The sequence below is a fragment of the Zootoca vivipara genome, chromosome 7 (assembly GCF_965207765.1).
Source record: "Zootoca vivipara chromosome 7, rZooViv2.hap1.1, whole genome shotgun sequence".
Classification (NCBI taxonomy): Eukaryota; Metazoa; Chordata; class Lepidosauria; order Squamata; family Lacertidae; genus Zootoca; species Zootoca vivipara.
In genome coordinates, this window is record NC_142590.1 from 5,913,229 (window position 1) to 5,937,402 (window position 24,174).

The following is a 24,174-nucleotide window of genomic DNA, read 5'->3' on the forward strand; positions in this document are numbered from 1 at the left end:
GTACATTGTGTAGAGCTTTATAAGCCCTGACTAGCAAGCCCATGCATGGCCAGGGATGGTGGGAGTTGTAGCCTGACAAGACCTGGAGAGCCACAGATTTGTCATCCATCCTATACCTTGTGGCCATACAGCAACATTCACACAATCTGCTCTTGTGTTGTATGTTACATCGCAATTTCTACACTTGTAAGTGCTTTCTTTCCAAGAAGGGATATTGAGAAGTTTGCATTGGCCACAACATTTGTCAACATATAAGATGAACACACTCAAATTGTGATAAGAATTGGTCCATGGATCCCACTTCTAATAAAAACTGATTTGTCTTAAAAGTCTTAGCATTTTATTTGTCTTAGCATTTTATCACATTTTAAGTTATTTTACAGATTTAACAATAGAGAACTGTCGGTATACTTTTTGAAATATAGTTTTGATGATGACAAGCCCATGTTTGGAACTTCTTGGACATAAGTGAGGTTTAATTATTTGGCATGGCACGTGCTTGCTCCTAATTTCTTCCCCTTCCCTTATTTTGAATTACCATAAATTTGCAAAGGCTTTCTCTTAATCCAAAATATACAAAGTCGGCTTACAAAATCATTTTGTTGCATATAAGGAAAATAAAACAGAATATAAAAGTTAAAGATCGCGAGAGGATATGATAATAATAACAAGTTTGACCAGTGCGAGAAAGTAGGATAGTCAGGTTAAAAGCAAGTAAGTAAGTAATTCTGTCCCAGTGATCTGGAAATGCGTCAGTCCATGGTCTCAAAATGACAATGCAGCTTCTCTCCTCTGGGTCCAGGTGTCATCTGAGCAAAGGCCTTTCCTAGGTCTACTTGTTCTCTTTATAGGTGACCCATGTCAAGTGGAAGGTGCCTTTGAGAAAACTTGCCAACATCTGTTGCACCTGGCACATTAAAAAAGTAGTCCAAGAATGGAGTTTAACCTAAAGTGAACTTTTCTGTGAGAGCTTCACATAGTTGTTTTTGCTTTCCCAGTATACAAAGCTATCACAGAGGAAATATCCTCGCTAATTAGTCCATCCTTTTATGTGTAATAGAAGATTCCCCCCGCCGCCTCAAATTCCAGTAAACATAGTTTTGAGAGACAAGGTATGCCAACAATTGCCAAGGTATGCCAACAATTGCCAGAAATTAATAAGGAAATGGAGATTTGGGCCACCACAATTCATATTCCACCTCTCCATCAGGTGTCCTCTATCAGCCATCCCAATATCCTTCTGGCGCAACGGCACTTTTCCCCCTGGCGCCGTTGGGCCTGCCCTTGCTTAAATATATTAAACCCCCCTCGCAGAACACCAAGTCCACAAATTCCTACAAACTACCCCAGATTATCTTGTGGGGGACTTGTGTGAGGGAAAACGTAATAATTTGGAGTCTCAGGCAGGATTTGATCAAATAAGCAAGAATGATTTTATTAAATAAAGGAAGTTTATGACACAAATTGTTATTTCACTTCAGTTCTTGCACAGCTGTTGCCGCTTAATACTTTTCTGTCAGTTACACACCTGCTAGACAACCCTACTCCTGAGGTACTCCAAGTAACAGACCCAAGGGGTCTCCACACCCCTCTTAACTGGTTTGGGAATCTTCTCTTTTTGTAGAAGAATCCCTCCCCTCCTGACTGGAATGAGACCTAAGTAGACTGTATCAGAGTCTCCTTTCTCTAGCTTGTGATATATTCCTCAGAGGGGATGTTTCTGTTGGGTTTCTTGAATAATCAAAGTTGCTTTTGAGCCAGTCTAATGTCAATACTGTCTGCTTAAGAAAAACAGGTGCTGGTAATTTCTGTTTAATTGCTCACAGGTGTGGGCTCTCCTCCTTGTATATAAGGCTCTGTTGGAAAGCATTTTGTGTGGTAGTTGTGTGAGAGGTTTGAAGGGTTGGAATGTGGGTATGTTAAGTTGCTGGGAGAGAGCGTTTATCTTTAGTTTAAAGTCTCTTCTGAGTTTGTTTTTCTGTTAGAGAAAGCCAACCTTTTGTTTTTCTTCTGTATACTTTAAACGGTATACTGCTAGTCAGGGGTTTCATGCTAGGTTGGTCTTTAAACTCTTGGCGGTGTATTTTAGCCAAGTCAACTTCTGTTTGCATATTTTGTTTTTCTATAAACTCTGAAGCGTACTTTGAAGGGCCACTGGGAAACTGGGGTATATGATTTATGTTAGCACTCTTAATACTCAGTGTTCCCCAATATTATTTTGTGATAGTTTCTACCCAGAACCAACTCTCTCTCCTCTCACTTCCTATCTTTCAACCTCTATCCCAACCTAAAAACTGTCTCTCCAAATCGTTAACTGTTTGCTGGCAGGGGAAAAGAAAAAGAAAACACTTGGGGACCCAACCTGCCCCAAAAACAAACTTTTCTGTCACAGCTTCATTTTGGCACAATAGAGTGTTTTGTGTATTTTCCTGGGCTGGGCTCAGACCAGCTTTTATAGAAATGAATAAGGGTCTAGGTTATCTACCCTAAAATGGGACTGGATATGATGCTTGAGCACTTTAAAGAGGGCACTGTTCAGGGAGTGTAGGGCTTTCCTTTGAGGTGATCCAAAACTTGGTTTTTACTTTACTCACTTATATGCATATTAAATAGATGAGCCATCTTACTCCACTGGGGTGGGGACGCCATATTTAATGGGTCTTAATGCCATGCCAGGGGGCACAGCCATGGCATTCTTGTTTTTTCCAGAATATAAATTGGGGTGGCAGAAACCTCCTTAGGGGCTATATATTCTTCATTATTACACACCTAGCCAATTATTGGCATGGGAGAAGGATGCTTTCATAAACCAAAATTTGTGATCAGTTACTACCAGCGGTTACTCTCACGCCTCACCTCCTTCAGAAGTGGCTGATTCAGAGCAGAAATGTTTACTGGGCCAGATGAAACCAAGTCCACTTTCACAATAAGGTACATGGCATCTGTATGGAGAGCATCAGTAAGAAAACGAAGATTAGTTGCCAAGTGGGATGCCTTTCACCAGCTCTCCTTGAACTGGAGATGCCCTGTTAAGGCAGCCCTGTTTAGGGAAGCTTTTAATGTTTGATGGATTTCTGTATTTTAATGTTTTGTTGGAAGCCGCCCAGAGTGGCTGGGGGAACCCAGCCAGATGGGTGGGGTATAAATAATAAATTATTATTATTATTATTATTATTATTATTATTATTATTATTATTATTCTACGCAAGGTGGTTTCTTCCCCTACCCAGACATAATTTCCCACTCCTGCATGCAAGAGTATGTTTGTATAAAGCTAGGTGTATGTTGTTCACACACCCATGAGATTATTTAATATGGGGTTATTTGAATAAAGAAAGCTGTCCCAAATACTGTATTTTTCCATGTTCAAGACGATGCTTTTTGCTAAAAAAAATAAATTGGGTGTTGTCTTATACACAGATAGTGAATGCAGGGGGGGGGGAACGTGCGATTAATGGCAGCAGCAAGCAGGAGAATGGCAGCGGCGATTGGGCGGGTGATTGGTGGCTGCAGCAAGATCTGCTAGTGATTGGCTGTGGCTGCAGCAATTAAGCAGGTGATTGGCGGCTATGGCGAGGCGGGCAGGGGATTAGTGGCTACGGCAAGTGGGCGGGTGGGCTGTTGGCGGCAAGCAGGCAGACAATTGGCAGCTGCGGCAAGGTGTGCAATCGGCAGTGGCTGCCAAGCGATCGGCAGTGGCGGGCAGGCAGGTGAGCAATTGGCGGAAGTGATCTCCCCCCCCCCCCCCAAAAAGCTAACCAACTTAATTTCTTGATTTTGGGTTTTAAAAAATAGGGGTCATGGAAAAATATGGTACCTGGCTGGGAGTTGGTGTTCCCAGAACCCCCCTCAGGCTGTGCAGAATTCCCAGAACTGCCTCCAAAAAAACCACCAATGACAGAGCCCATCCCACTCGCTGCGCCTCCAATGCTATCGGCAAAGCCGGCTCTGCTTTCGGATCCCGCCTCACTGCCAGGGATGCTTCTCATTCCAAGACGGGCTCCTCTTCCAGCACCTAGCCCAGAAAGACATTGAGCAAATGGAACCAAGGTAACTTGCTGCATGGTTTTATGTGTTGACAAAAAGAAACATGCTTTATGCATGCCCCCCCCCCATACACACACGATACTATCCTGAGTGCTCAGAGTGTTTTTGGAAGCTTCCCAAAAGTATCTGGCTGCCCATTGTTAGGGCTCATCCAGACTTCTGAAAGTCCTGCCACTTTCCCTTGTTGTTGTTTAGTCGTTTAGTCGTGTCCGACTCTTCGTGACCCCATGGACCATAGCACGCCAAGCACTCCTGTCTTGCACTGCCTCCTGCAGTTTGGTCAAACTCATGTTCGTAGCTTCCCTGGGGAAACCCAATCTTGACCACTGAATTGGAGGAAATGTCTGTTGGGTTTTCAGCAGATTAACTTTTGCTCCGATTCAGTGCTAAAGAGTGGATTTTCCTGGGGAAAGAGGAGGGACGAACAAAAAAGCGCCCAGACTCATGCCTAGAAAGCTTTGACACATGTGTTCTAGGCCCAGGACAAGCACAGGATGAGACCCTTGGAGCTTATGTTCTAAGCTAGTTACAGTATCCTGGGAAGCTCTTGTCATCCCTGCTACTTTTGATGGTGCCAAGGGCAATGATTTGTTCTCAGCTTCTTAATTGCCTTTCACAGCGCAACAGTTAAAACATACACAAAATGTAAAACATATCAACCATCAATAATTGAACATAATAGTATAAAAAACAGCACCATTCTCCAAAGGGAACTCAAAAGTGTCGCCAGCGTGTGAGCCAACTAAAGACAGCAACTGGCTCATCATATTCCATCCAACATCTGGGAGAAGAAGAAGAGTTTACTTGTCACCAAAAAGAGATGGATGTCAGGACATTAACTGTTGCCACCCTCCGAAATGCTCATGGGGAATTTTATAAAGCAAGGAGTGAGACAGGGAAATCTCTAGAGACACATATTCTTGAGGTCTCTGAACACACACAACCAGGGATCAGATGCTGCCATTTTCTGACTAAGGAGGGAGGATATTATTTCCACCCACTCTTGTTTTCCTGGAATTAATGACGTAGAAATTGCTATCTACTTTCAAGTACAACAGTGTGTTCTCTTGTCCCTGAACAGAATTATTTACTTCGAAAAAAGTTGTGTTCTTTGTGATTATATAACACATCAGCTGAAGGACTGAAACCACTGAATGAATGAGGTGGTTGCAAATGAACACATTGCATTCAATCACTTAAGAGTTGTGCAAAATAACAGCAGAGAACAAGGAATTGTAGCTAATTTTAGTTAGAATTTAGGTTAAATTGAATGAAGTGGTCAGGATTCTGAAACAATTTGAATTCTTCTACTGTGATGCTATCCACTCTGACACCAAATTTGCCAAAGACAAAGGGTCTGAGCCTGTGGCCCCCTGAAAATTCAAACATCCCACCCCCACAAATTCAATTCCTGGGGGAAATGTTAATGCTTGGTGCTGGTAATATTCTGATCTTGCAGGTAGACATCTCTATTGTATTATCTGTGCAAACTTCGGGTATCTGATAAATGTAACAAATGCACTTTCAGCCCTTTTTAGAATACCAAAGGAGTAATGAGAACCTGCAAAACCTCGAGCCTGGACTTTTCTAAGCAAACATCTAAATCTATTGGCCAAAGTATGTACATTTTAAAAGGGGGGGAGGGGGAGGCAGGGATGTCTACTACCCTAAGCCTAATCAATCATGTATCGCACTTAAGATGCAGCTTCAGACTCTGTCCTCCCATTCCAGTCCCAGAACTTGTTCCCACAAAACAATTGTACCTGCCAGAGACAGCAAGATGACCAGCAGCTCCCAAAGCCTCATCATGTCCATCTCCCAGTTCAGTCAGATGGAAAGACAGGAGACAGGAAGGCTGGGTAGCTGCGTTAAATATAACATGTGTGTGATTTGAATACTGGAGCCATGCCAACAGACATCTGCACAGGGCTCACTCTGGCAACTGCCACCATCTGCAGCCCATTCCTTGCATCTCCTCCTATTAAGCCCCACAACTCACCTGAGCTGTCCTGTTCCTCAAGCAAGACTGGTGGTTGGCAATGCTTAAACAAGCATTTCAAGGAGGGGCATTGTGGCTTGAAGCCATGCAGTGCGGCATCACTGAATGGTTTAAATGGTGATTGTTGCTTCCTTGGAGGATGGCAAACAGCTTTGGGTAGTGGGTGGGCTGTTCCAGGACGAGTCTCCCAAAGTCTGACTCACAGGTTTGGAGTCTGATAACTTGTTCCTTTCTCCCCTCTCAGCAATGTACATGGCCAGTTAGTTCCCTTCTGGGGAGTCAGTTCCGTCTCTCTGTGAGCAGCATCAAAAAGAGGAAAGCAATGTCAATGGAATAACATTCCTGCCCATCTTTTTGCTTTTGTCCACTAGACTGTGAATCTGAGGGCAGGGACTGTCTTGTTTTTAATTCTCCGTATAGTGCCTAGCAAATTTTAGGTGCTGTATGAACTCTGATGGGACACAGGTGGCGCTGTGGTCTAAACCACAGAGCCTAGGGCTTGCTGATCGGAAGGTCAGCGGTTCGAATCCCCGCGATGGGGTGAGCTCCCGTTGCTCAGTCCCAGCTCCTGTCAACCTAGCAGTTCGAAAGCACGTCAAGGTGCAAGTAGATAAATAGGTACCGCTCCAGCAGGAAAGTAAATGGCGTCTCCGTGCGCTGCTCTGGTTTCGGTGTTCTGTTGTGCCATAAGTGGCTTAGTCATGCTGGCCACATGACCCGGAAAAACTGTCTGTGGACAAACACTGGCTCCCTCAGCCAGTAAAGTGAGATGAGCGCCGCAACCCCAGAGTCGTTCACAACTGGACTAAACTGTCAGGGGTCCTTTACCTTTACCTTTTTATTAACTCTGATATTTATTATTTAGAGCTACCACTTGGAGCCAGCGTCTAGCAAGTAATTACAGTCACTAAAAACCATCCTTTTATTTCACTACAAGATTGTATCGGGGAAGAGTCATAGCATCTGCTTTGCTTGCAGGAGGTCTTGAGCTGAATCCCCAAGATCGCAAGGTGCAGCTTAGAAGGCCCCCTGCCTGAAACCCTGGAGAGCCACTGCCAGTTAGTGCAAACAGTACTGAGGTAAATGGACTGCTTGTTTGACTCAATACAAGGCAGTTCCCTAGGTTCCTATATGGCTGGTATTTGGCTCCTATTTATTCCCTCCCATAGCCTCTACTCTTCAGTCATGAATATTTATAATTCTGCTAATCTAACACAGCCTTGTTATTTACTTTTCCTCTTATTGAGAAATTGCCGGCCCTTAATAAATGGAAAGTTCTGGACACTTATTTGTAGGATAAGCGACAGAGTATCCTATCCTTGCTTATGTGGAGAGAGAACCATGCATTGCATGTTTAATTTGCATTATCTTAGCCTTAGAAAGACTTCAGTTTAGTTGCAAACCAATATCTTGTGTCGGCTATATATTATCTATTTCATTTCTTTATTAAATTTGTCGGTTTCTTTATCATGCCTAGGACAACCCAAAGCAGCTTACAACCAAACAAATAGACAATAAACCCCATACAGATACATAAAAACCAAGAGGAAAGAGAACTACATTAAAAAAAAACATCCCACCCACTTCTAGAAGGCCACAGATAGTTAAAGGCCAACGGCCTGGTTATAAAGGAAAGCTTTTGTCTGGTATCTAAAGATATATAATGCTAGTGCCAGGTGAGCCTCCCCGGGGAGAGCATTCCAGAAACGGGGCCACTGCGGAAAAGGCCTGCTCCCATCTCCTGTCATGGAGGAGGCACACAAAGAAGGGCCTCAGATGATGATCGCAGGGTCCGGGTTGGTTTATATGGAGCTACTGTGGTCCTGAGCCTTTTTAAGTCTAAACCAGCACTTCGAATTGGGCCCAGAAAATAACTTGCAGTTGGGCCAGGATTGGTGCTTGGACCATTTTGTCCCAGTGAGAGACCTGACCACTGAATCTGTCCTACAGGTTACCAGAGCATAGACAAAAAACTTAGGTTATCCCTGTCCAAATAGGGGCGCGGAGCGGCCACCAGAGAAGGCTGACTGGAAGGCACTCTGCACCACTGAAGCCACCTGAAGCTCAAGTGACAGCAAAGGATCCAGAAGTCCCCCCAAGCTACGTGCCTGCTCCTTCAGAGGTAATTTCCCATCCATCTGGTCTAGTAGTCTGTCCTGCACTTAGCTTCAGTTTGTTGGCTCTCATCCAGTCCTTTACCAAGGCAAAACATTGGTCCAGCACTTCCACTGCCTCACCTGCAGATGTGAAAGAGCTGAGCGCCATCAGCATATTGCTGACAGCATACTCCAAACCTCTGGATGACCCCATTTAGCAGTTTCATGTAGGTGTTAATTGGCATGGAGGCTAAAATCAAACCCTGTGAGACTGAATGCCCCATGGGATCGAAGAGGACTCTCCAAGCATCACCCTCTGGGAGTGACCATCCAAGCAGGCCTGGATCCACTGCAAAGCAGGGCCACCCACCTGCACCTCGGACAGCCACTCCACTAGCATACCATGGCTTAATGTATCAAAAGCTTCTGAGAGTTCATAGCTGGTTAGGGTTGCTTTTTAAAATGTTAATTTCAAAATAGGAGACTTGTTTAAATTGGCTGTTTTCCTGACCAACCAGCCTACCATGCGCTTAGTTACGAAGAAGTATTGAACGCAAGCATAGCTCATGCCCTTACCAGATGCTCCTTTTTTTGCCGTGTCTTCTGGTATATCCAGCCAGTATTATAAGTTTGTCCTGGAAACCCCATATTTTAAGCAGTTTCCTACACTAGTGGAAGCTAAAACATGCCACAGTCTTGCTTTTTTTCTCTCCTTTTTTTTTAAAGAAACCAGATAGAGGATGTCCACTCATCCTCACCTGTGGATGAAAAAGGCTTCCTGCATTTGTTATGGAAAACTGACTCCTGTTCTAAACCCTTGTTCTGTCATGGGTGGAAATGTTTGCGGAACATGTTGTTTTTTTCAAATAGGGAAAATAACCAGAGGATGCCATGAGCCAAGCAAAAGCCAAACACTGCCTCTTCAGCTCCAGTTTGCATCTGCAAACATAGCTCTGCGGACAGCAGAAAGAGAACACCTCTAGAATATCCATGGCTTGTGAGGCCCATTGGCCCAAGGGAGAACATCTGCAGCTTTGAACAAGAAAGGTATTCAAAGCAAGATGTTTGCTTCCGTTGGCATGGCCCCAGATCTGGACTTGGGTACACAGCTCCAAGGCAGGAGAGGCAGCACTAAGCAAAGAAACTCCATCTGCTCTGTTTAAAAACAAATTAGATAAATGGGCCAGCCTGCAGGCTTACTCTTAGTGGCAAACTTTGTTGATGTGCTAGAAAACCGATTGGGGTCAATATTGCTCTGATCATGCTCTAGTGTGCAATATGGAACACTAAAATTATTTTTGTTGCAGATAGGGCAGTGGAGCCCAACAGCCTGAGAGGAGCAGGTTGTTTCTGCCAGGGTTAAAGATCTGGAAGTAGCATATTGCGCTTTTGAAGTACTTAGCTCTATCAACGGTTACTATTCCCTTTATATGGAGTGAAAAGGGACTGGAAACAGCACAGTGGGGTTTTGAGTTCTCTTCTATAAGCCTGTGGTTGTTTGGATATTTACAGCTCAGCACAGGCAAACCATCTCACCCAAGTTGGCAGAACCAAACCCTACTTTCAAAAGTATAAGATGCTCAAAACTACTGATCGACAGTTTTGATTTCACAGGCTGTACTTTGGTAGGTTTTAAACCTTTGTAGCTTTGAGCTTCTTAGAGTTCCTTGAGCTTTCTAGAGTTGAGAGATGTTCCACTACATGATCTGCAACTTCTCAAAAGAAAATTTGGGGCGGGAGCGCTCATGCTGTGAGCCCCTTAATCCAACTGCACTGTTTTGCTGCATGCAGATGCTAGCATAACATTTCCTCGCTCCTCCCACCAGATGGAGCCAGAGCATTTCTTACTGCTCTATTGAACACTATTTTTTCTTTTCTTGTTACAGCTCTTCCGCACCACTATCGAAAACCCGCTTTTCCCCAAGCCGTTTTGCTCATTACAGTACCGGTAGTTGAGACCCTTCGTGGTTCCCTACCAATGCCGGTTGTTCACTGTTCTCACATTCCGTTGAACCCGGACCACACATTTGTATTTCAAATCAAGTTCGTGTAAATAAATAAAAAAAAGCAACTTATGAAGGGAGCCTTCGTAAGCAGTCCGTAAAACCCTCTGACATGCCCCATCCCTATTTTCGGCAGAAGCCGGGAAAATGCATGTGCTCTGCCTGCTTTCCTTCGGGGTCTTGTTCGCTTGCTACTACAGACTAAACTTCATTTTAGTGACTACCAAACAAGAATGTGTTTCAGCAGTCTGCATCGCCTTGCTCTGAGTACATTCTCAGGGCAGGGAGAATAGCACATTGTAGGTGGTTGATGGGTGTCACAACAGCCCCCCCCCCCCGAGGTGAATAAAGGGAGAAGCACCCTGCCAGGAGACACAGCCAAGAACTCGGCCTCCTGCTCAGAAGTAAGCCTGAGGAAGTGCCAAGAGACTTCCTCCCGTGTGAGGGCACTGTGGCTGCCTATTTGTGCCGACTTACTTGCCTGTGTCACTGCCTGCCTGCCTGCCTGCCTGTGCCAGCTCACTTGCCTGTGTGGCTGCCTGCCTGTGCCGGCTCACTTGCCTGTGTGGCTGCCTGCCTGTGCTGGCTCACTTGCCTGTGTCGCTGCCTGCCTGTGCCGGCTCACTTGCCTCCGCCGCCTCCTCGGTGCAGAGGGGAGGGGGGCGCCCTCTGGGACGGGGCTGTGGGCACCACGCAAGATAGGGGGGGTCTGAAGGTGGGGAAACCCAGCAGAAGCCAGTTAGGCAAAAAGGCAGTTTGAGTGCCAGGAAAATCAAGAAGTGACCTAGGCAGTGTAGGAACAGGGAAGGTACCGGCTGATTTTTGAGATGGTGTACTGTATTGATTTCAGATGTATTGATTTCAAACATATTGATTTTTTTTGCTGTTGTTGCCCTGTCAGTTGTTACTCATTTGTTGTACAAATCCATTTCCTTCCTAATGTGAGTGGTCTGTGTTTTTTATTAATTTCCCCAGCATTCAAGTGCAATTTCGTCATAGGAAAAACTTGTTTTCCATCCAGTGAATTTGCAGCCCACTTGCACGCTATTCCTGCCATGGTTCCTGAATGCTGAAAGTTGTGGTTGGGTGGCAGGTTGTTGTTCTCAAGGTCTTGCTCACCTTTTTTGATTCTGGACGGCCGTGCAGACGCCACAGGCTCCGACTATTTCTCTCTCCCCCACGCCCAGCAGAAAGGAAGAAAACGGAGTGGGGAAGAGAGGCTCTTTGCATTTCTTCAGGGTCTGCGTAAAATCTGGGTCCTTTAGAATTAAAATGGATATTCCTGAATTTGCAGTTTTTCACACGGTGTCCCCCAAAGCCACCATCACATTGCAGCTTATAGTGGCGGATCCGACAGAAACAAACCATAGATTTGGTTATTTTGCCAAGGCTTCTCCTCAAAAACCATCATGAACCCATAGGTCACCTTGGTGTTAGCATATGTGTTCTGTAATTTGTGGGCTGTTTGGTTGTACTGTAATTCCCATTTCCAACTTGGGTGCCTTTAAAAGAGGATTAGGCAAAGCCAGGGCTCAGAATGCTACCAGTGGCTACCAGTGAAGGCAGCATTCCCCCTTCCACTAGTTTATGGGCATCACAAGTGGGCAGAGTGCTGTTGGCTACAGTGAGAAGAACTGATTCCGCAGGGCTCTTCTTCCTGCATTTCAGGGGGCTGGACTAGATGACCCTTGGGTCCCTTCCAACTCTACGATTCTGTGATTCTTATGTTCTAGGACCAAAACAGCATGTGAAGCATAGTTTGTCCCCTGCATGTTTCCCCCCACCAAAATACAGCCATGGAGGCTGCAGACTAAACCAGAAAACTGGAGTGGGGTGAGAGGGTTCTTAACCGTTTCCTCTACCCCACTATTTTCCTCCCGACCTACCCATACAATATACATGTTCCATGTTCCATAAGGAAAGATAATGAGCATATACATATTACAAGTAGATCAGCTGCCTGGACTGTAATTAAACAATTTACTTTAAAAATATAATTTTACATAGGTCTAATTGTGGTCGAGGCAGATGATTTTGAATATTGTCAAAGCTTATGAAGCTTACAAAGGAAAACAAAGTTTGCTCTGAGCAAACGCACTGAATCAAAAGCTCCGGATTCCACACTTCTGAGAGCATTTTGACTTTTCATGGAAACCTCTTGAGGCAAGTTCAACTTCATTAAACTAAGTGCTCTGCTAAAAATAGCCCAGGCTCTGCTGCTTGGGAGTTCACAGTTCTAAATGCGAGCCAAAAACTGTTGTTTGACAGCGCAGCAAACTGCAGTGATGCACTAAGTGTTTGACTTTATGCAAACAGTTGTTAACCAACTTTTAGGTGCAATGTTTCGTTTAGCAGCTCTCTCTCTCTCAGCCTGCTAACAGACCCTTGCACTTTGTAGATTAGCTATGAATCCTTGAGCGTGAGCCCTGCTGACCTTCATGTGTCTGAGATGAAAGCAAAACACTTACAAGCCTGAGAACTGGCCTCCAGGAAGACCTAAACCATGGCAAAATCAAGTACCAACGCTGCAGGGTCTGTTGGGCTGGGTTTTGCTGCTCTGATGAAGGAACTCCCATGTCAGTTTTGTCACTGTCTGGTTTTAGTGCATTGGCGTAGAATTTCTCACAATCAGGTACTTTGTCATAAGTGAAAGCACTAAATTTACTATATGTGGATCAATACATAAGGGCCATTTAAAGATATTATGACGTGACATTGCAGTGTTTTTAACAGCATGGCAGAGCTCATATATGGCACAAAATGATATGAATGTGGTTCATAAAGTCATTAAGACACACAAATAGCTTGGGGCCATCATACAATTGTAATTTTAAGAAATGCTGGACACAAAAAGGATGCCCGTGCACAGATGTTTGATACAATATTTTACTTGCATGCATAGACCCTTCGTGACAATTGAGCTGTTTTTCACAACAACATTCAATTTACACCATATGTGAACAACTACATTATTATCATTTTTTGAGTCATGTCATGTTGGGGGAATGCAAAGATGTCAGGTGTCTCTGAGCAACTACAAAATATATTACGCCTACGTATGCATGGAGCCACATTCTAGCACATTCTCTGAAAAGTGTAGCCTGGGCAAAGTGAGGAAAGTGAGTGCAACGGCATGTTGCAGCTGTTGGACTTGTACCAGGAAACTGAAAGGACTGCTGTCCATCAGACCGGGAAGGAAGACACCCCTGATTTTCATGTTCGAAGACGTTAATATACAATATTCTCTAAGACTCACAAACATTTGTTGGGCCATAAGAAAAAAACGTACCATCCATACCATAGCCAGGCAAAATCTTTATTAAGACCAACCAAAATGCCATTTAGAAAGTGAGCAGGAGCTCTCCAGGCAGAAAGTGTGTGGCTTGTGTCATGACAGAGACAAAGTTCCTAGATGGCACTAGACTTAGGTGTGCATGGGTGGAATCAAGAATTTCCTGTCCCTCTTCTGTTTTGTTTGAGAGACAATGACAGTTCTGATGTGTCCTCTAATCCTTCCATGTCAGCATCAGACAAGCAGCAACATGATAGCATGTAATAAGAGCTTTCTTGTGTTTATAAGATGCTGCAGTGTTGACGGATTGTGTCTGTATCCACAGGAACCTCTAGAAGATTAAGTTTATTATTTGGCAAACACATTCAGGCCTTAGTTTGGTGCATTTGTGGCCCCAGCTAGTCTGGGACAAGTACCGTAATTAACTCAACATCAGGATTTACACACCGCCTCTTGGGACACACACAGCTCTATTAATTTCACATATCTTTAGCGGACATATTCCTCGCACTTTAGCACAAGACACAACTAGGAATAGGTGGATCATTCCTGCATTACCGTGCCAAAAGGTGCTGACCAAATAGGAGCTCAGCTATAAATTTATCTTCAGTAAGGATGGAAGGACCTGTCCCTTGTGGTTCACTCCTCTTGTAATTTTCCAATCCTCCATTCAGTTCTCTGCATTTCTGCAGTGAAAATTCACCAGGAGTTTAATGTGAATTCAATTTGCCGGAGCCTGTCTGTACATGCAGGGGAATTCCCTAACTCACCCATGGGCTACCCTCACCTGCTTTAGCCAACCAGTCGATGTATTGTTTGGGGAAGTGCAGATTTGATAGATAAGGCTTCAAATGCGAGCTGAATGGATTTCTCCTGCATGCCTACTCTTCAGTTTATTAATCTCCCAGATGTGTTGAGACAGAAGCCTAGCTTTTGTGAGAGGTCAAGGGACCAGATGCAAAGGAGGACAGGGCTTCTGTTGTTGACTTCAGACCCTCAGACTAAGAAGCTGCCACATAGTTTTCTACTTAGTCCTTAAATGAGATTATTGTGGTTGTCCCTTGTGGCAGGAGGGGAAACAGATGTCGACATTGAATACGGCCCTATGTCAGCATGTAACTCTTAGTTTCTAGTATTACTTTTAGCATGTGGCTTGCCAGTCTTTAAGTACAGCTGCCCAAATTCTCAGGTTGATGTAGGAATCTATATTCAAGAATGGGCAGAACTTGCAAACCCATGAACTTGCAAATCAAGTTGTTTTCCTTTTAAACAACAACTTTAAATTAGATTTGCACTCTGTGGTTGCAACAGCACTTTGTCACTGAAGCAGTCACACTTCCACAGTGATACTTTTGGCCCCAAATCTAATTTGTTGCTGGAAGATTCGGCCCTCCAGTTCTTGGCTCAGATGGCTGTTTTAAAATATTGGATAAATTAACAGACTAAAACTATTCATGAACTGATAAACATTCTGATCAATTATCATTAGCCATACCAGCAAAATGGAACCTCTTTATACAGAGGCAGTATATCTCTATAACCAGATGCTGGAGAGAGACAATAGGCAAGAGACATTATTGCCTTTTTATGAGCTTCCTGAAGGCATCTCTCTGGCTGGTGTTGCCAACAGAATGCTATACTAGGTGGGATTTTCATTCAATCAATGAGGCAGTTCTTTAAGAACTTGCAAACCCTACATCCTCACTCCTTTATTCTTTGTTGAGAGGAGCTTTATGAGATAACTGCTGCTTCCGTAAAGTGCAGAACAGAGGATTATTTGCAAATTGGGGGGGAAATATATGTGGATTAAATGGGAACAAAACAGTCACAGCAGAAAAGGGGGGGATATGTATGTGAACTTGTAGATTTGAACTAATTGCAGTAATTTTTTTGTTTTAATGAGTACATTTAATAGTGTATTGGACCAACTTTTGCTAAGGGATTGCACCTTATTAAGGCTCTTAACTTCTGTGTACACGTAATGGGACTTCCTCTCCCACGCCTGCCGTAAGGTAACCTATCCTAAAAGATCAGGTAAGAGAAATGGCTTATTGCAAAAAGGAACTGCAAGGAAGTGGTGGCACACCTGGGATCATCTGGTTTTTAGTCTGTGCCAAACATCAAGTGTTCTACTGATTGTTATCCCCAAAGAACACTCTGTTTGTGCTTGTTCTTGAAACCACAATAAATTAACTAATGGAATTTTAACTTCATCATGTTCTAAGCTAATTGTTTTGTCAGTAAGAACCAATTTCTATTACTGCTACTTTTGAAGGGTAAGAATATAGCTTAGACATCTTGTAACTCCCTCTTATCAATGTAATTTAGACTTGAACACTGCAATCAATTAATCAAATGTGAAATTCACTGTGAATGTTTTTCAACTTTCCTCAGAGTCTACTGAGAAAACCCCCCAAGAAGTATCTATTTTATTAGAAACAAACCAAATATCCATAAATATTCAAAATTTAGGGTGACTTTCCCACTGCATACTGTATATCAAATGCTGTTAGATTTTTAAAATGTTGTTCTATATATGGACCAAACATTAAAGGCAGTTTTATTGGCCAATAAGAAAAAATTCAAAATCCATATTCGGGCAATACCTCCATGTGTTACACTATCAGTTTTTAAACTGCTTTCTGGTCAGAAAATGCTAGATTCTTTTAAAGCTTACAGGAGTTATTAAATGATAAGGCCATTAATGCCAAACAGATTCCCCACCATTGCTGATCTTCTCTCCTAAAGCCCAATTCTCAGTGGTGAAGCCCAATAGTGCCCCACAGGAATGCATTTATTTTAAGGCATTTCTATACCACCATTCATTAAACTATATCCCAGGATGGTTCACGTTGCCTAGGTCTAGGGCAGGGGTCAGCAACCCTTTTCAGCCATGGGCCGGTCCACCGTCCCTCAGACCATGTGGTGGGCTCTATTTTTTTGGGGGGGTGAATGAATTCCTGTGCCCCACAAATAACCCAGAGATGCATTTTAAATAAAAGCACACATTCTACTCATGTAAAAACACGAGGGCTGGATTGAGAAGGTGATTGGGCCGCATCCGGCCCGTGGGCCTTAGGTTGCCTATCCCTGGTCTAGGGTGAGGAAGTGGACCTGTCATGAGGGCCTTTGTTGTCAGATGTGCAGGCTCAATCAGGTGGGTCATATGACGTCAGATGATTTGAAGTTCTATCTGCAGGGGCGGGCAGATGGAGCTCCAATCTCAGCGTGGCAGTCCCACAGTGCTCAGATGGGTCTCTGCTCTTTAAAAGGCAGCAAGCCCTATTGCTTCATACGCAGTTCATCACCAGCAGCTGTATGTGACAGCCTAAACAAATCTCCTTTTACTCCTGGAATGGAACTGCACAGTGGATACGCAGCCTTGTGCAGTGCCTGTCCATTTCCATGAGGCTTATGCTGAACTGAGTAAGGGCCAGATCAGGCTGCCTCTCAATCTGCTGTCCTTAATGCTCCCCCCCCCAAAAAAAAACCACATGCCTGAGGCAGCCACCTCACCTTGCCTCATCAGCTCTGAAAGAGTCAACAGGTTTTATGCAAATTCCTTCTCCATGACCCAACAATTTCTTGCTCCTGCCTCTTTGGATGATGAGATTTTCATTTGTTTTCCCTCTACCAAGAAGAAGATAAAGGGAAGAGACGGAGGTTTTTCTAATATCCCTACTGGGACTGTTTCACTGTGTTCTTTGTTGGCATTGTTATGGGTCATTGGCCCACTTGAGCACATGTTTTCCTGGGTTCAGGTTGCAGTCTGCTGCTGTTGACAGATACTGTAACAACTGCGTTGCTTGCCACAGTGAATCATTTAATGGATGCCAGCTCATCAAAGGCTCTAGAGCATCTGTCCAACCTGCTTCCTTGTCATAGGCCTTCGCCGCCTCGTTGGCCAGCATTGCTTTAAAATGTAGCCAATTGCCTAATAGGGTTGGGTGGAGAGGGGAGTTGCTGGAAGAGCAAGCTTCATTCAGAATGAAGATATCTTGAAGGATAATGTCTGCTTGAATCCAATTGCACTAAAAATGAAGGATCAGAAGATGTTAGGGCTATAAAAGAAAACAGAGAAGCCTTTTGTTTGCATCTAAGCCATTTAAGAAGACTCTGTGGAAGCATGACTGCATGAATGCTAATGGTACATATAAAGTGTTTTTATTGCAGAATCTGCCTTTCCTTGAAGCTCTTAAATCTTTGATGCTACAGAGCAAAACTGGGGCAGTAAATGCAAGAATCATAGCATGGAATTTTTAAAAAGCCGGCATAACAACAACAACAGCCCCAGTCATGCTTATGATTAAGCCTTAAATGTAGTTAATGACTGTTTTGGATTATGGCATTCCAAATAGGGGAATGGATGCAGAAAGTAAGAAAAGTTTTTCTCTATAATGCAGCAAAATGCTTTTTTCCCTGTGGATTTTTTCTTTTTCCTTGTGCAACCATGCTCATGCCCTTGAATATATCACATTTGCTACTTTTAAAAGCTCTTATAATGTTCACCTTGCTATCGCTCTCCAGCCTTTGGTTCATAAGAGCTGGTATAACATCACAGCTGAACGATTGAAGTCTTTGGGCAGTCTTTGATTTCAATGCTGTTATGGATGGTGTTCCTCCACTCCAATGACAACCCAGCAGAGTAGCTCACTAGCAGTGGATGACATGTCCTACTCTCTCTTCTTGCTCCTATCTGCTATCTGTCACCTAGGGCATGGTGTGCAGGATTCCCACTGCTTTACAGTGTTCTACTTGGGAGTACAGGGACGGTCAGCCAAACTCCATGTCCCCTGCCTGGCAGCTTCCACCCGTCACCCCTTTTTGACCTCCAGGGCACTTTAAACCAGGAGTGCAGTCGAACCAATGGGAGAGGACAAACGGCCCTTAAGCACATTCAGAAATCAGTCCATCCTGAGAAGCCTAATTAAGCAGTTTATTTAAGTGGAGTAGTATTAATGAGTACCGGTAGTAAACAACTAACCTGGAATGTTAGTCAGTGTAACCCTATGCGGGTGGCCGCTGAGCCTAGGACTTGCCGATCAGAAGGTTGGCGGTTCGAATCCCCAAGATGGGATGAGCTCCCTCCCATTGCTCGGTCCCAGCTTCTGCCAACCTAGCAGTTCGAAAACACGTCAAAGTGCAAGTAGATAAATAGGTACCGCTTCGACGGGAAGATAAACGGCGTTTCCGTGCACTGCTCTGGTTCGCCAGAAGCGGCTTTGTCATGCTAGCCACATGACCCGGAAGCTGTACGCTGGCTCCCTCGGCCAATAATGCAAGATGAGCGCTGCAACCTCAGTCGTCCGCGACTGGACCTAATGGTCAGGGGTCCCTTTACCCTATGCTAGAAGATATAACAGCAAAACTTCCTCTTAAGGTCACTTCTGACCCTGGTAGTCTCTGGCGTTGGTTTCATGACAAGGGATTAAAGGTAAAGGGTTGTTGGCAACATTCTGTTTTTAAGGGCTCTTGTCCTGGGTGGCCTCTGATAGACAGGTCACTCTGAGCAGCACAAGGGTTGCACATAGCCAGAAAGTGGGCATAACAATTTTGGGGGACTAGAGGAGGAAGAAACCAGAGTGACAGTGACATGGAGATGGGAGACTATCAGAGCCATAGGAGCCATTCCTAGAGGCCAAGGTCCCAAACGGCTTCAGCCCAGTATACCTGAAGGAGCGTCTCCACCCCCATTGTTCAGCCTGGACACTGACGTCCAGCTCCAAGGGCCTTCTAGCAGTTCCCTCACTGTGAGAAGTGAGGTTACAGGGAACCAGGCAGAGGGCCTTCTCAGTAGTGGCACCCGCCCTGTGGAACGCCCTCCTGTCAGACGTCAAGGAAATAAACAACTACCCAACTTTTAGAAGACATCTGAAGGCAGTCCTGTTTAGGGAAGTTTTTAATGTTTGAAGTTTTATTGTGTTTTTAATGTTCTGTTGGAAGCCGCCTAGAGTGGCTGGGGAAGCCCAGCAAGATGGGAGGGGTAGAAATAATAAATTATTATTATTATTAGGTCCCTTCGCCCCTCCACAAAGCTGATGGACAATACCATTCCAGCGGTTTGCATGTGCCACATCTTGTGATCAATTATGAAGGGAGGGGCTTAATTGCCCCCAGTACCTTTTTTTAATAGGAAAAATAGATGCCGGTACTCTTTATTAAGTTGTTACAGAAAGTGCCACACTTTTGACAACAAAAAAGAGGTGTGGGTAATGCACACACTAGAGTGCCCCCTGAAAAAACCACTGCCTGCCCCCCCATATTTTATTCAAGTTGGCACCCGATCAGAGCATTAGCTCACAACCTTTCATCAGCTTGTGTGCGTAGTATGTTGTCTGTCTAACTTTAGGGAATGGAAGCTAAGTGAACTGGATTCTTATAATAGCTAATTATTTTCCTATTTGGGGTCCATACAATTGATTGTAGGAGACAGCTGCGACAATTAAAATGCTACGTCCTGAATCCAAATCATGTTACAAGTACTTCGTTTCATTGCAGCTGAATCAATTGAATGATTTCAGGAAGGAGGGGAGGAAAGTAAACAAAAACACAGTGGAAGAGCTGAAAGGAAGACCTTTAAAAAAGTGGAATAGAGTTGATATCATGGACCAATGGACCCAAATGATAATACTATGCCACACACATTGAAGAGCTAAGGGTGAAAGTTCTTGCCAGAGACTGCCTGTCTTTAATTAATTAATCAACCACAGATCTGCAACCTGTATAACCTGCAGTTCTGTTGTCTGATGAATTATATTAATTGGGTTTTCATACTGATTTTCAAAATTCTAAGCAAGTCATAGCTTACTTTAAATTAATAACTAACCATGACCATGAATTAAAGGAACAGGTGTTTTTCCACAGTAGCTGGTTAATCACTGCTTGAGACTGGAAGAGTATATGAGAACAGATGGTAAGGATTTAAGCAAAAGGACAGATGCATTTATATTGAAGAGCTTGGAAGATAAATCTCTAGAATTCTTGTAGGAGACACAATCTTTACTTTGTTTACTTTAAATGGCAATCCATTGCTATGTAGAACTGGCAAGAGCAGTTGTCTTTGGAATCTTGCCTTTACAGATAGTTCATAAATCCTATTATACATATTTCAGTTAGTTCATTATGTATACAGCATATGTCTTCAGAGATGCCTCTCTTTGCAACTTTCATTACAGGATCAACATAATAATGGTAGTTTTCAACATGCAAGTTCGTTTGACAACTATTTTTCTGTGGGGCATTATTCACAAAAGTAACACAAGGCCAATTTGTTTTATATTCTGGGCACAAACAGCCCTCATGGGTGTCATGTGAAAATATGTTGGTTAGACATACACTTGATGGCAGTGAACTCATTACTGAGCTGATAGCTGCAACTGATGAATACACATGCATGAATCAGCTAAGGATGGGGGAGAAATCTGACTCAGTCCACCTTTTAATTCAAACCTAATTTGCATTCCCAAACCATATGAGAAACTAAACACAACTTTTCTCTGAAATTTGTATTCTTCAGATTTTGCAGTGGAGGTCTCAAACAAAAAGTGTGCAAGTATTACACGTATATTAGGAGTATGGAGTTGACTTTCGGGGAGCAGAGATTGCTGACTAGTTTTCAGCTGTCAGCGCTCTCCCAGCAGAAATAAATGAAGATCTTGGTGTCCCACTCCCTCTTTGAAGATAGGGAGATAAGGGATAACCTTACATGACCTGATGGAAACCATTTATCACACCTGAGAGAATAAGTTTTCAGATGCGGAGGAGGGTCTTATCGAGCGAGGAACTCCCATTGTACCCAGACACCACACAATAGTTCTCAATGTTAGCCTTCAGGGCATCAGATCAACAAAAACCTTCCTTATTTTAACTGTTTTTGAGATTGGAAGCAATTACAACTTGGGTGATCTATCTGCCAATTAATTATTACCCAGAAGGCAACTGGGCTGCTGACATAGTAAGAGGCATTAATTAACAGGCTGAAAAACAAAGCAAAAAGCTTAGCTTAATTACTGGTGATTAAGAAAGTTTACAAATGGATAAGGATGCTCTGGTTTGTCAAATACCTTCATCTTATGTTACTTTTAACTCTCCATCTGTGTGGTGCTAGTTATAAAAGTGAAACTGAACCCATTGGTGTGGAAACAGAATGCATTGTTTACTTAAAGATACAGGCACAAATTTTCAAGGCAGTGTGTTAAGGGGGAGACAAAAAGAACCCAATATGAAAAAAAAACACTGTTGAATACCTCACTGATTACTGATATAATCTGGCAACTATTGGATGAGCAATTGAAAGAGCTGAGCTAAAATACTAATCTGGGAAAACATTGTGTCCATATGTTGGGAATAAAATCAGCAGGATTTACTTCCAAGCAAAATGAAACACTGATTTCAGCAGGAGACATGCCAGGCTGAAATTTGGCGTAAATGTGCCCAAAGTGAGATGCTTAACTACAATTTTCCCACCTCGGTGAAAATACATCTACATTTGAGATGGCTATGTACAGTACATGTTTTTGACTCAGAATGTGCCAATTTTTACTTGGTCAATCTTTGTAGTTTCCAAAGTCTTTTTTTACCAGGTGTTGAGAAAATTTCCATCCAGTTATAATATTGCATTGCTTTTATTAAGTGTTTAAATGTTACAAGGCATACAAAACATATGGTAATACAAGGACTCAAAAAAGGGAAACCTTAGGTATTTTAAAATTAAAGAGGGGCAACATGAGATAACATTTTAGCATTCTAATCTGTGTAAGGTACTCTGAGCCTTCATGGGCTAAAAGGCAGACTAAACTCAAATGATTTGAATTGGTACAATTATCCCTCACCTCAATATACTGTAATATTTTTTAAAAACTGATTGTGGCAATATCCTGTATTTTTTTAAAAGCCAAAACACTGGTGGGGCAGTATATTTTCCTAACAGCATGTCATGGATTTAATTACTGCTAACAAGTCTGTCCAAAATGCCTGTCATTTTTAATAAGTAGAATCTACTAAGACATTTCATTAAAACAAGGAAACTGTTTCAGTCTCATCACACACTATTGGAATTTCTAAATCTTAAAAACAAGTAAAGTATATAGTTCTGCATTTTAGCCTCATTATTTTTAAACTTTATTAAAGGTTCTAGGAAAACACTATGGACTGTACACAAGTGTGTACACACACACACACACATACACAAAGTACAATGTAAGCTGAGCCCGCTAGTTTTATTAGCACTTCACAAGGGGAGTGGTGAATCATGAGGCACAATTTAAACAACTCATTATCTTGAGGGTAATGCGAATTAAGCGCATTTTAGGCTTGCCATACTCCAGGTTTCAAAAACCCGGACACATTCGGGGCACCCCCACCCATCCCATATCTCCGCCTTCCGTCCCCTCCCTGCCACCAACACCTCCTTGTGCGCCCCACTCCCATCTAACCTACCAGTCTCCAGTCATCCTCCTCCATAGCCCTCCGGGAAAGTTGGGAGAAGTGGAGCAGCACTCTGGGTGCTGCAAACCAGGTGCTGCCTTCTGGAAGGCTGGGCCAACCTTCCAAAGAATATCACCCCTGGGTGCGCCACCCGTCCGCGACTCCCAAGCCTCCCCCAGCTGTCGAAATGAAAGAGGAAGGCCACCGGCAAAGCTGTGTCACACTGTTGGCAGCCTTCCCCCTTCGTTTTGACAGCTCAGGGGAGGCTTGGGAGTTGCAGGCAGGTGGCACGCCGAATGTCACCCCCTCAGTGATGACACCCGGGACTGTCGTGCGTTGACGCATTTGCCCACACAACCAGCAAAATGAAAAACGACAACATCTTCTGGGGATAGCACTCTGAATACTCTGGCCTTCCACCTGCCCACAGCATCACCATCCACATCTATAAAGATGTTGAAAAGAAAAAGGACAAGAACAACTATGTGGGTCTGGTCAACATCCCCATAGCTGCTGTGACTGGTCGGCAATTCGTGGAGAAGTGGTACCCCATCAGCACTCCCACGCCTAATAAAGGGCAGACAGGTCCATCCATACGGATAAAATGCCTTTACCAGACCATCAGCATCCTTCCCACAAGACAGAACTCTGCCTCCTCCTCCTCCTCTGTTGTTTCTCTCCCTAGCTTCCTTCTAAAGCAGGCATCCCCAAACTTTGGCCCTCCAGATGTTTTGAACTACAATTCCCATCTTCCCCGACCACTGGTCCTGTTAGCTAGGGATCATGGGAGTTGTAGGCCAAAACATCTGGAGGGCCGCAGTTTGGGGATGCCTGTTCTAAATGCAAGCTCAACATCTGCAGGAAGAAAAGTGAAGCTCAGTTTCAAAGAAAGATATAAGAAACAAGGCTAAGGGCAGCTCGTAACTTAGCCGAGAAAGACCTCGACAAGGTCTGGAACCCAAAAATTAAAATAATAAGCGATTTTTATACACAGGGAGTTTACAATCCCGGACACATTGGGGGCACCCCCCACTCCCCTCCGTCCCCCGCCCTCCATCTACCCTACTTCTCTCCAGTCCTCCTCTTCCGCAGCTCTCCGGGAGAAGCGGCGCGGCCATCCGAAGGGAGCGCCCGGCCTCCGCTGCTTCTCTCTCGCGCGGGCCGTTGGCGGCGGCCATTGTGACAGTTAACTCCTTGCGGTGGGGGGGAGCTCTCTCGCGGAAGCGACCAATCGGAGCCCGCTTTTCACTAACGCCGCCGGGCCGCTCGCGCTCAGAGCCTCTTAAAGGGGCCTAACATGGGCTGGACAGA

The 24,174-nt window shown here is 43.9% G+C and overlaps 1 protein-coding gene across 2 annotated transcripts; it reads right to left on the minus strand.

Annotated features, from left to right (window-relative positions):
* Nucleotides 1-773: 773 nt before the first annotated feature.
* On the minus strand, nucleotides 774-24,152 carry LOC148684966 (uncharacterized). 2 transcript variants are annotated; one of them, XM_088673684.1, is made up of 4 exons: nucleotides 23,930-24,152; nucleotides 3,818-4,015; nucleotides 2,857-2,942; nucleotides 774-907 (listed from the first exon to the last, which is right to left on the minus strand). In XM_088673684.1, exons 1-4 carry the CDS (start codon nucleotides 24,039-24,041, stop codon nucleotides 833-835), a joined length of 471 nt encoding a protein of 156 aa, XP_088529810.1. In that variant the 5' UTR covers nucleotides 24,042-24,152; the 3' UTR covers nucleotides 774-832. The 2 variants fall into 2 exon arrangements, 1 of the variants encoding a protein (XP_088529810.1); XR_015950938.1 differs by lacking the exons at nucleotides 774-907; nucleotides 2,857-2,942; nucleotides 3,818-4,015 and adding exons at nucleotides 16,975-17,468; nucleotides 18,422-18,553 and having other exon boundaries at nucleotides 23,930-24,064.
* Between the last annotated feature and the right edge of the window lie 22 nt (nucleotides 24,153-24,174).

Bases quoted from the DNA above. Each gene is read 5' to 3' on its own strand.
- LOC148684966 (XM_088673684.1), bottom strand. From the start codon at position 24,041: ATGGCCGCCGCCAACGGCCCGCGCGAGAGAGAAGCAGCGGAGGCCGGG. The intron at 2,943-3,817 runs GTACCATATTTT...CTCTCCATACAG, and splicing joins GAACACCAACTCCCAGCCAG to ATGCCATGTACCTTATTGTG. The intron at 908-2,856 runs GTGAGGCGTGAG...TTAATGTGCCAG, and splicing joins ATCAGCCACTTCTGAAGGAG to GTGCAACAGATGTTGGCAAG.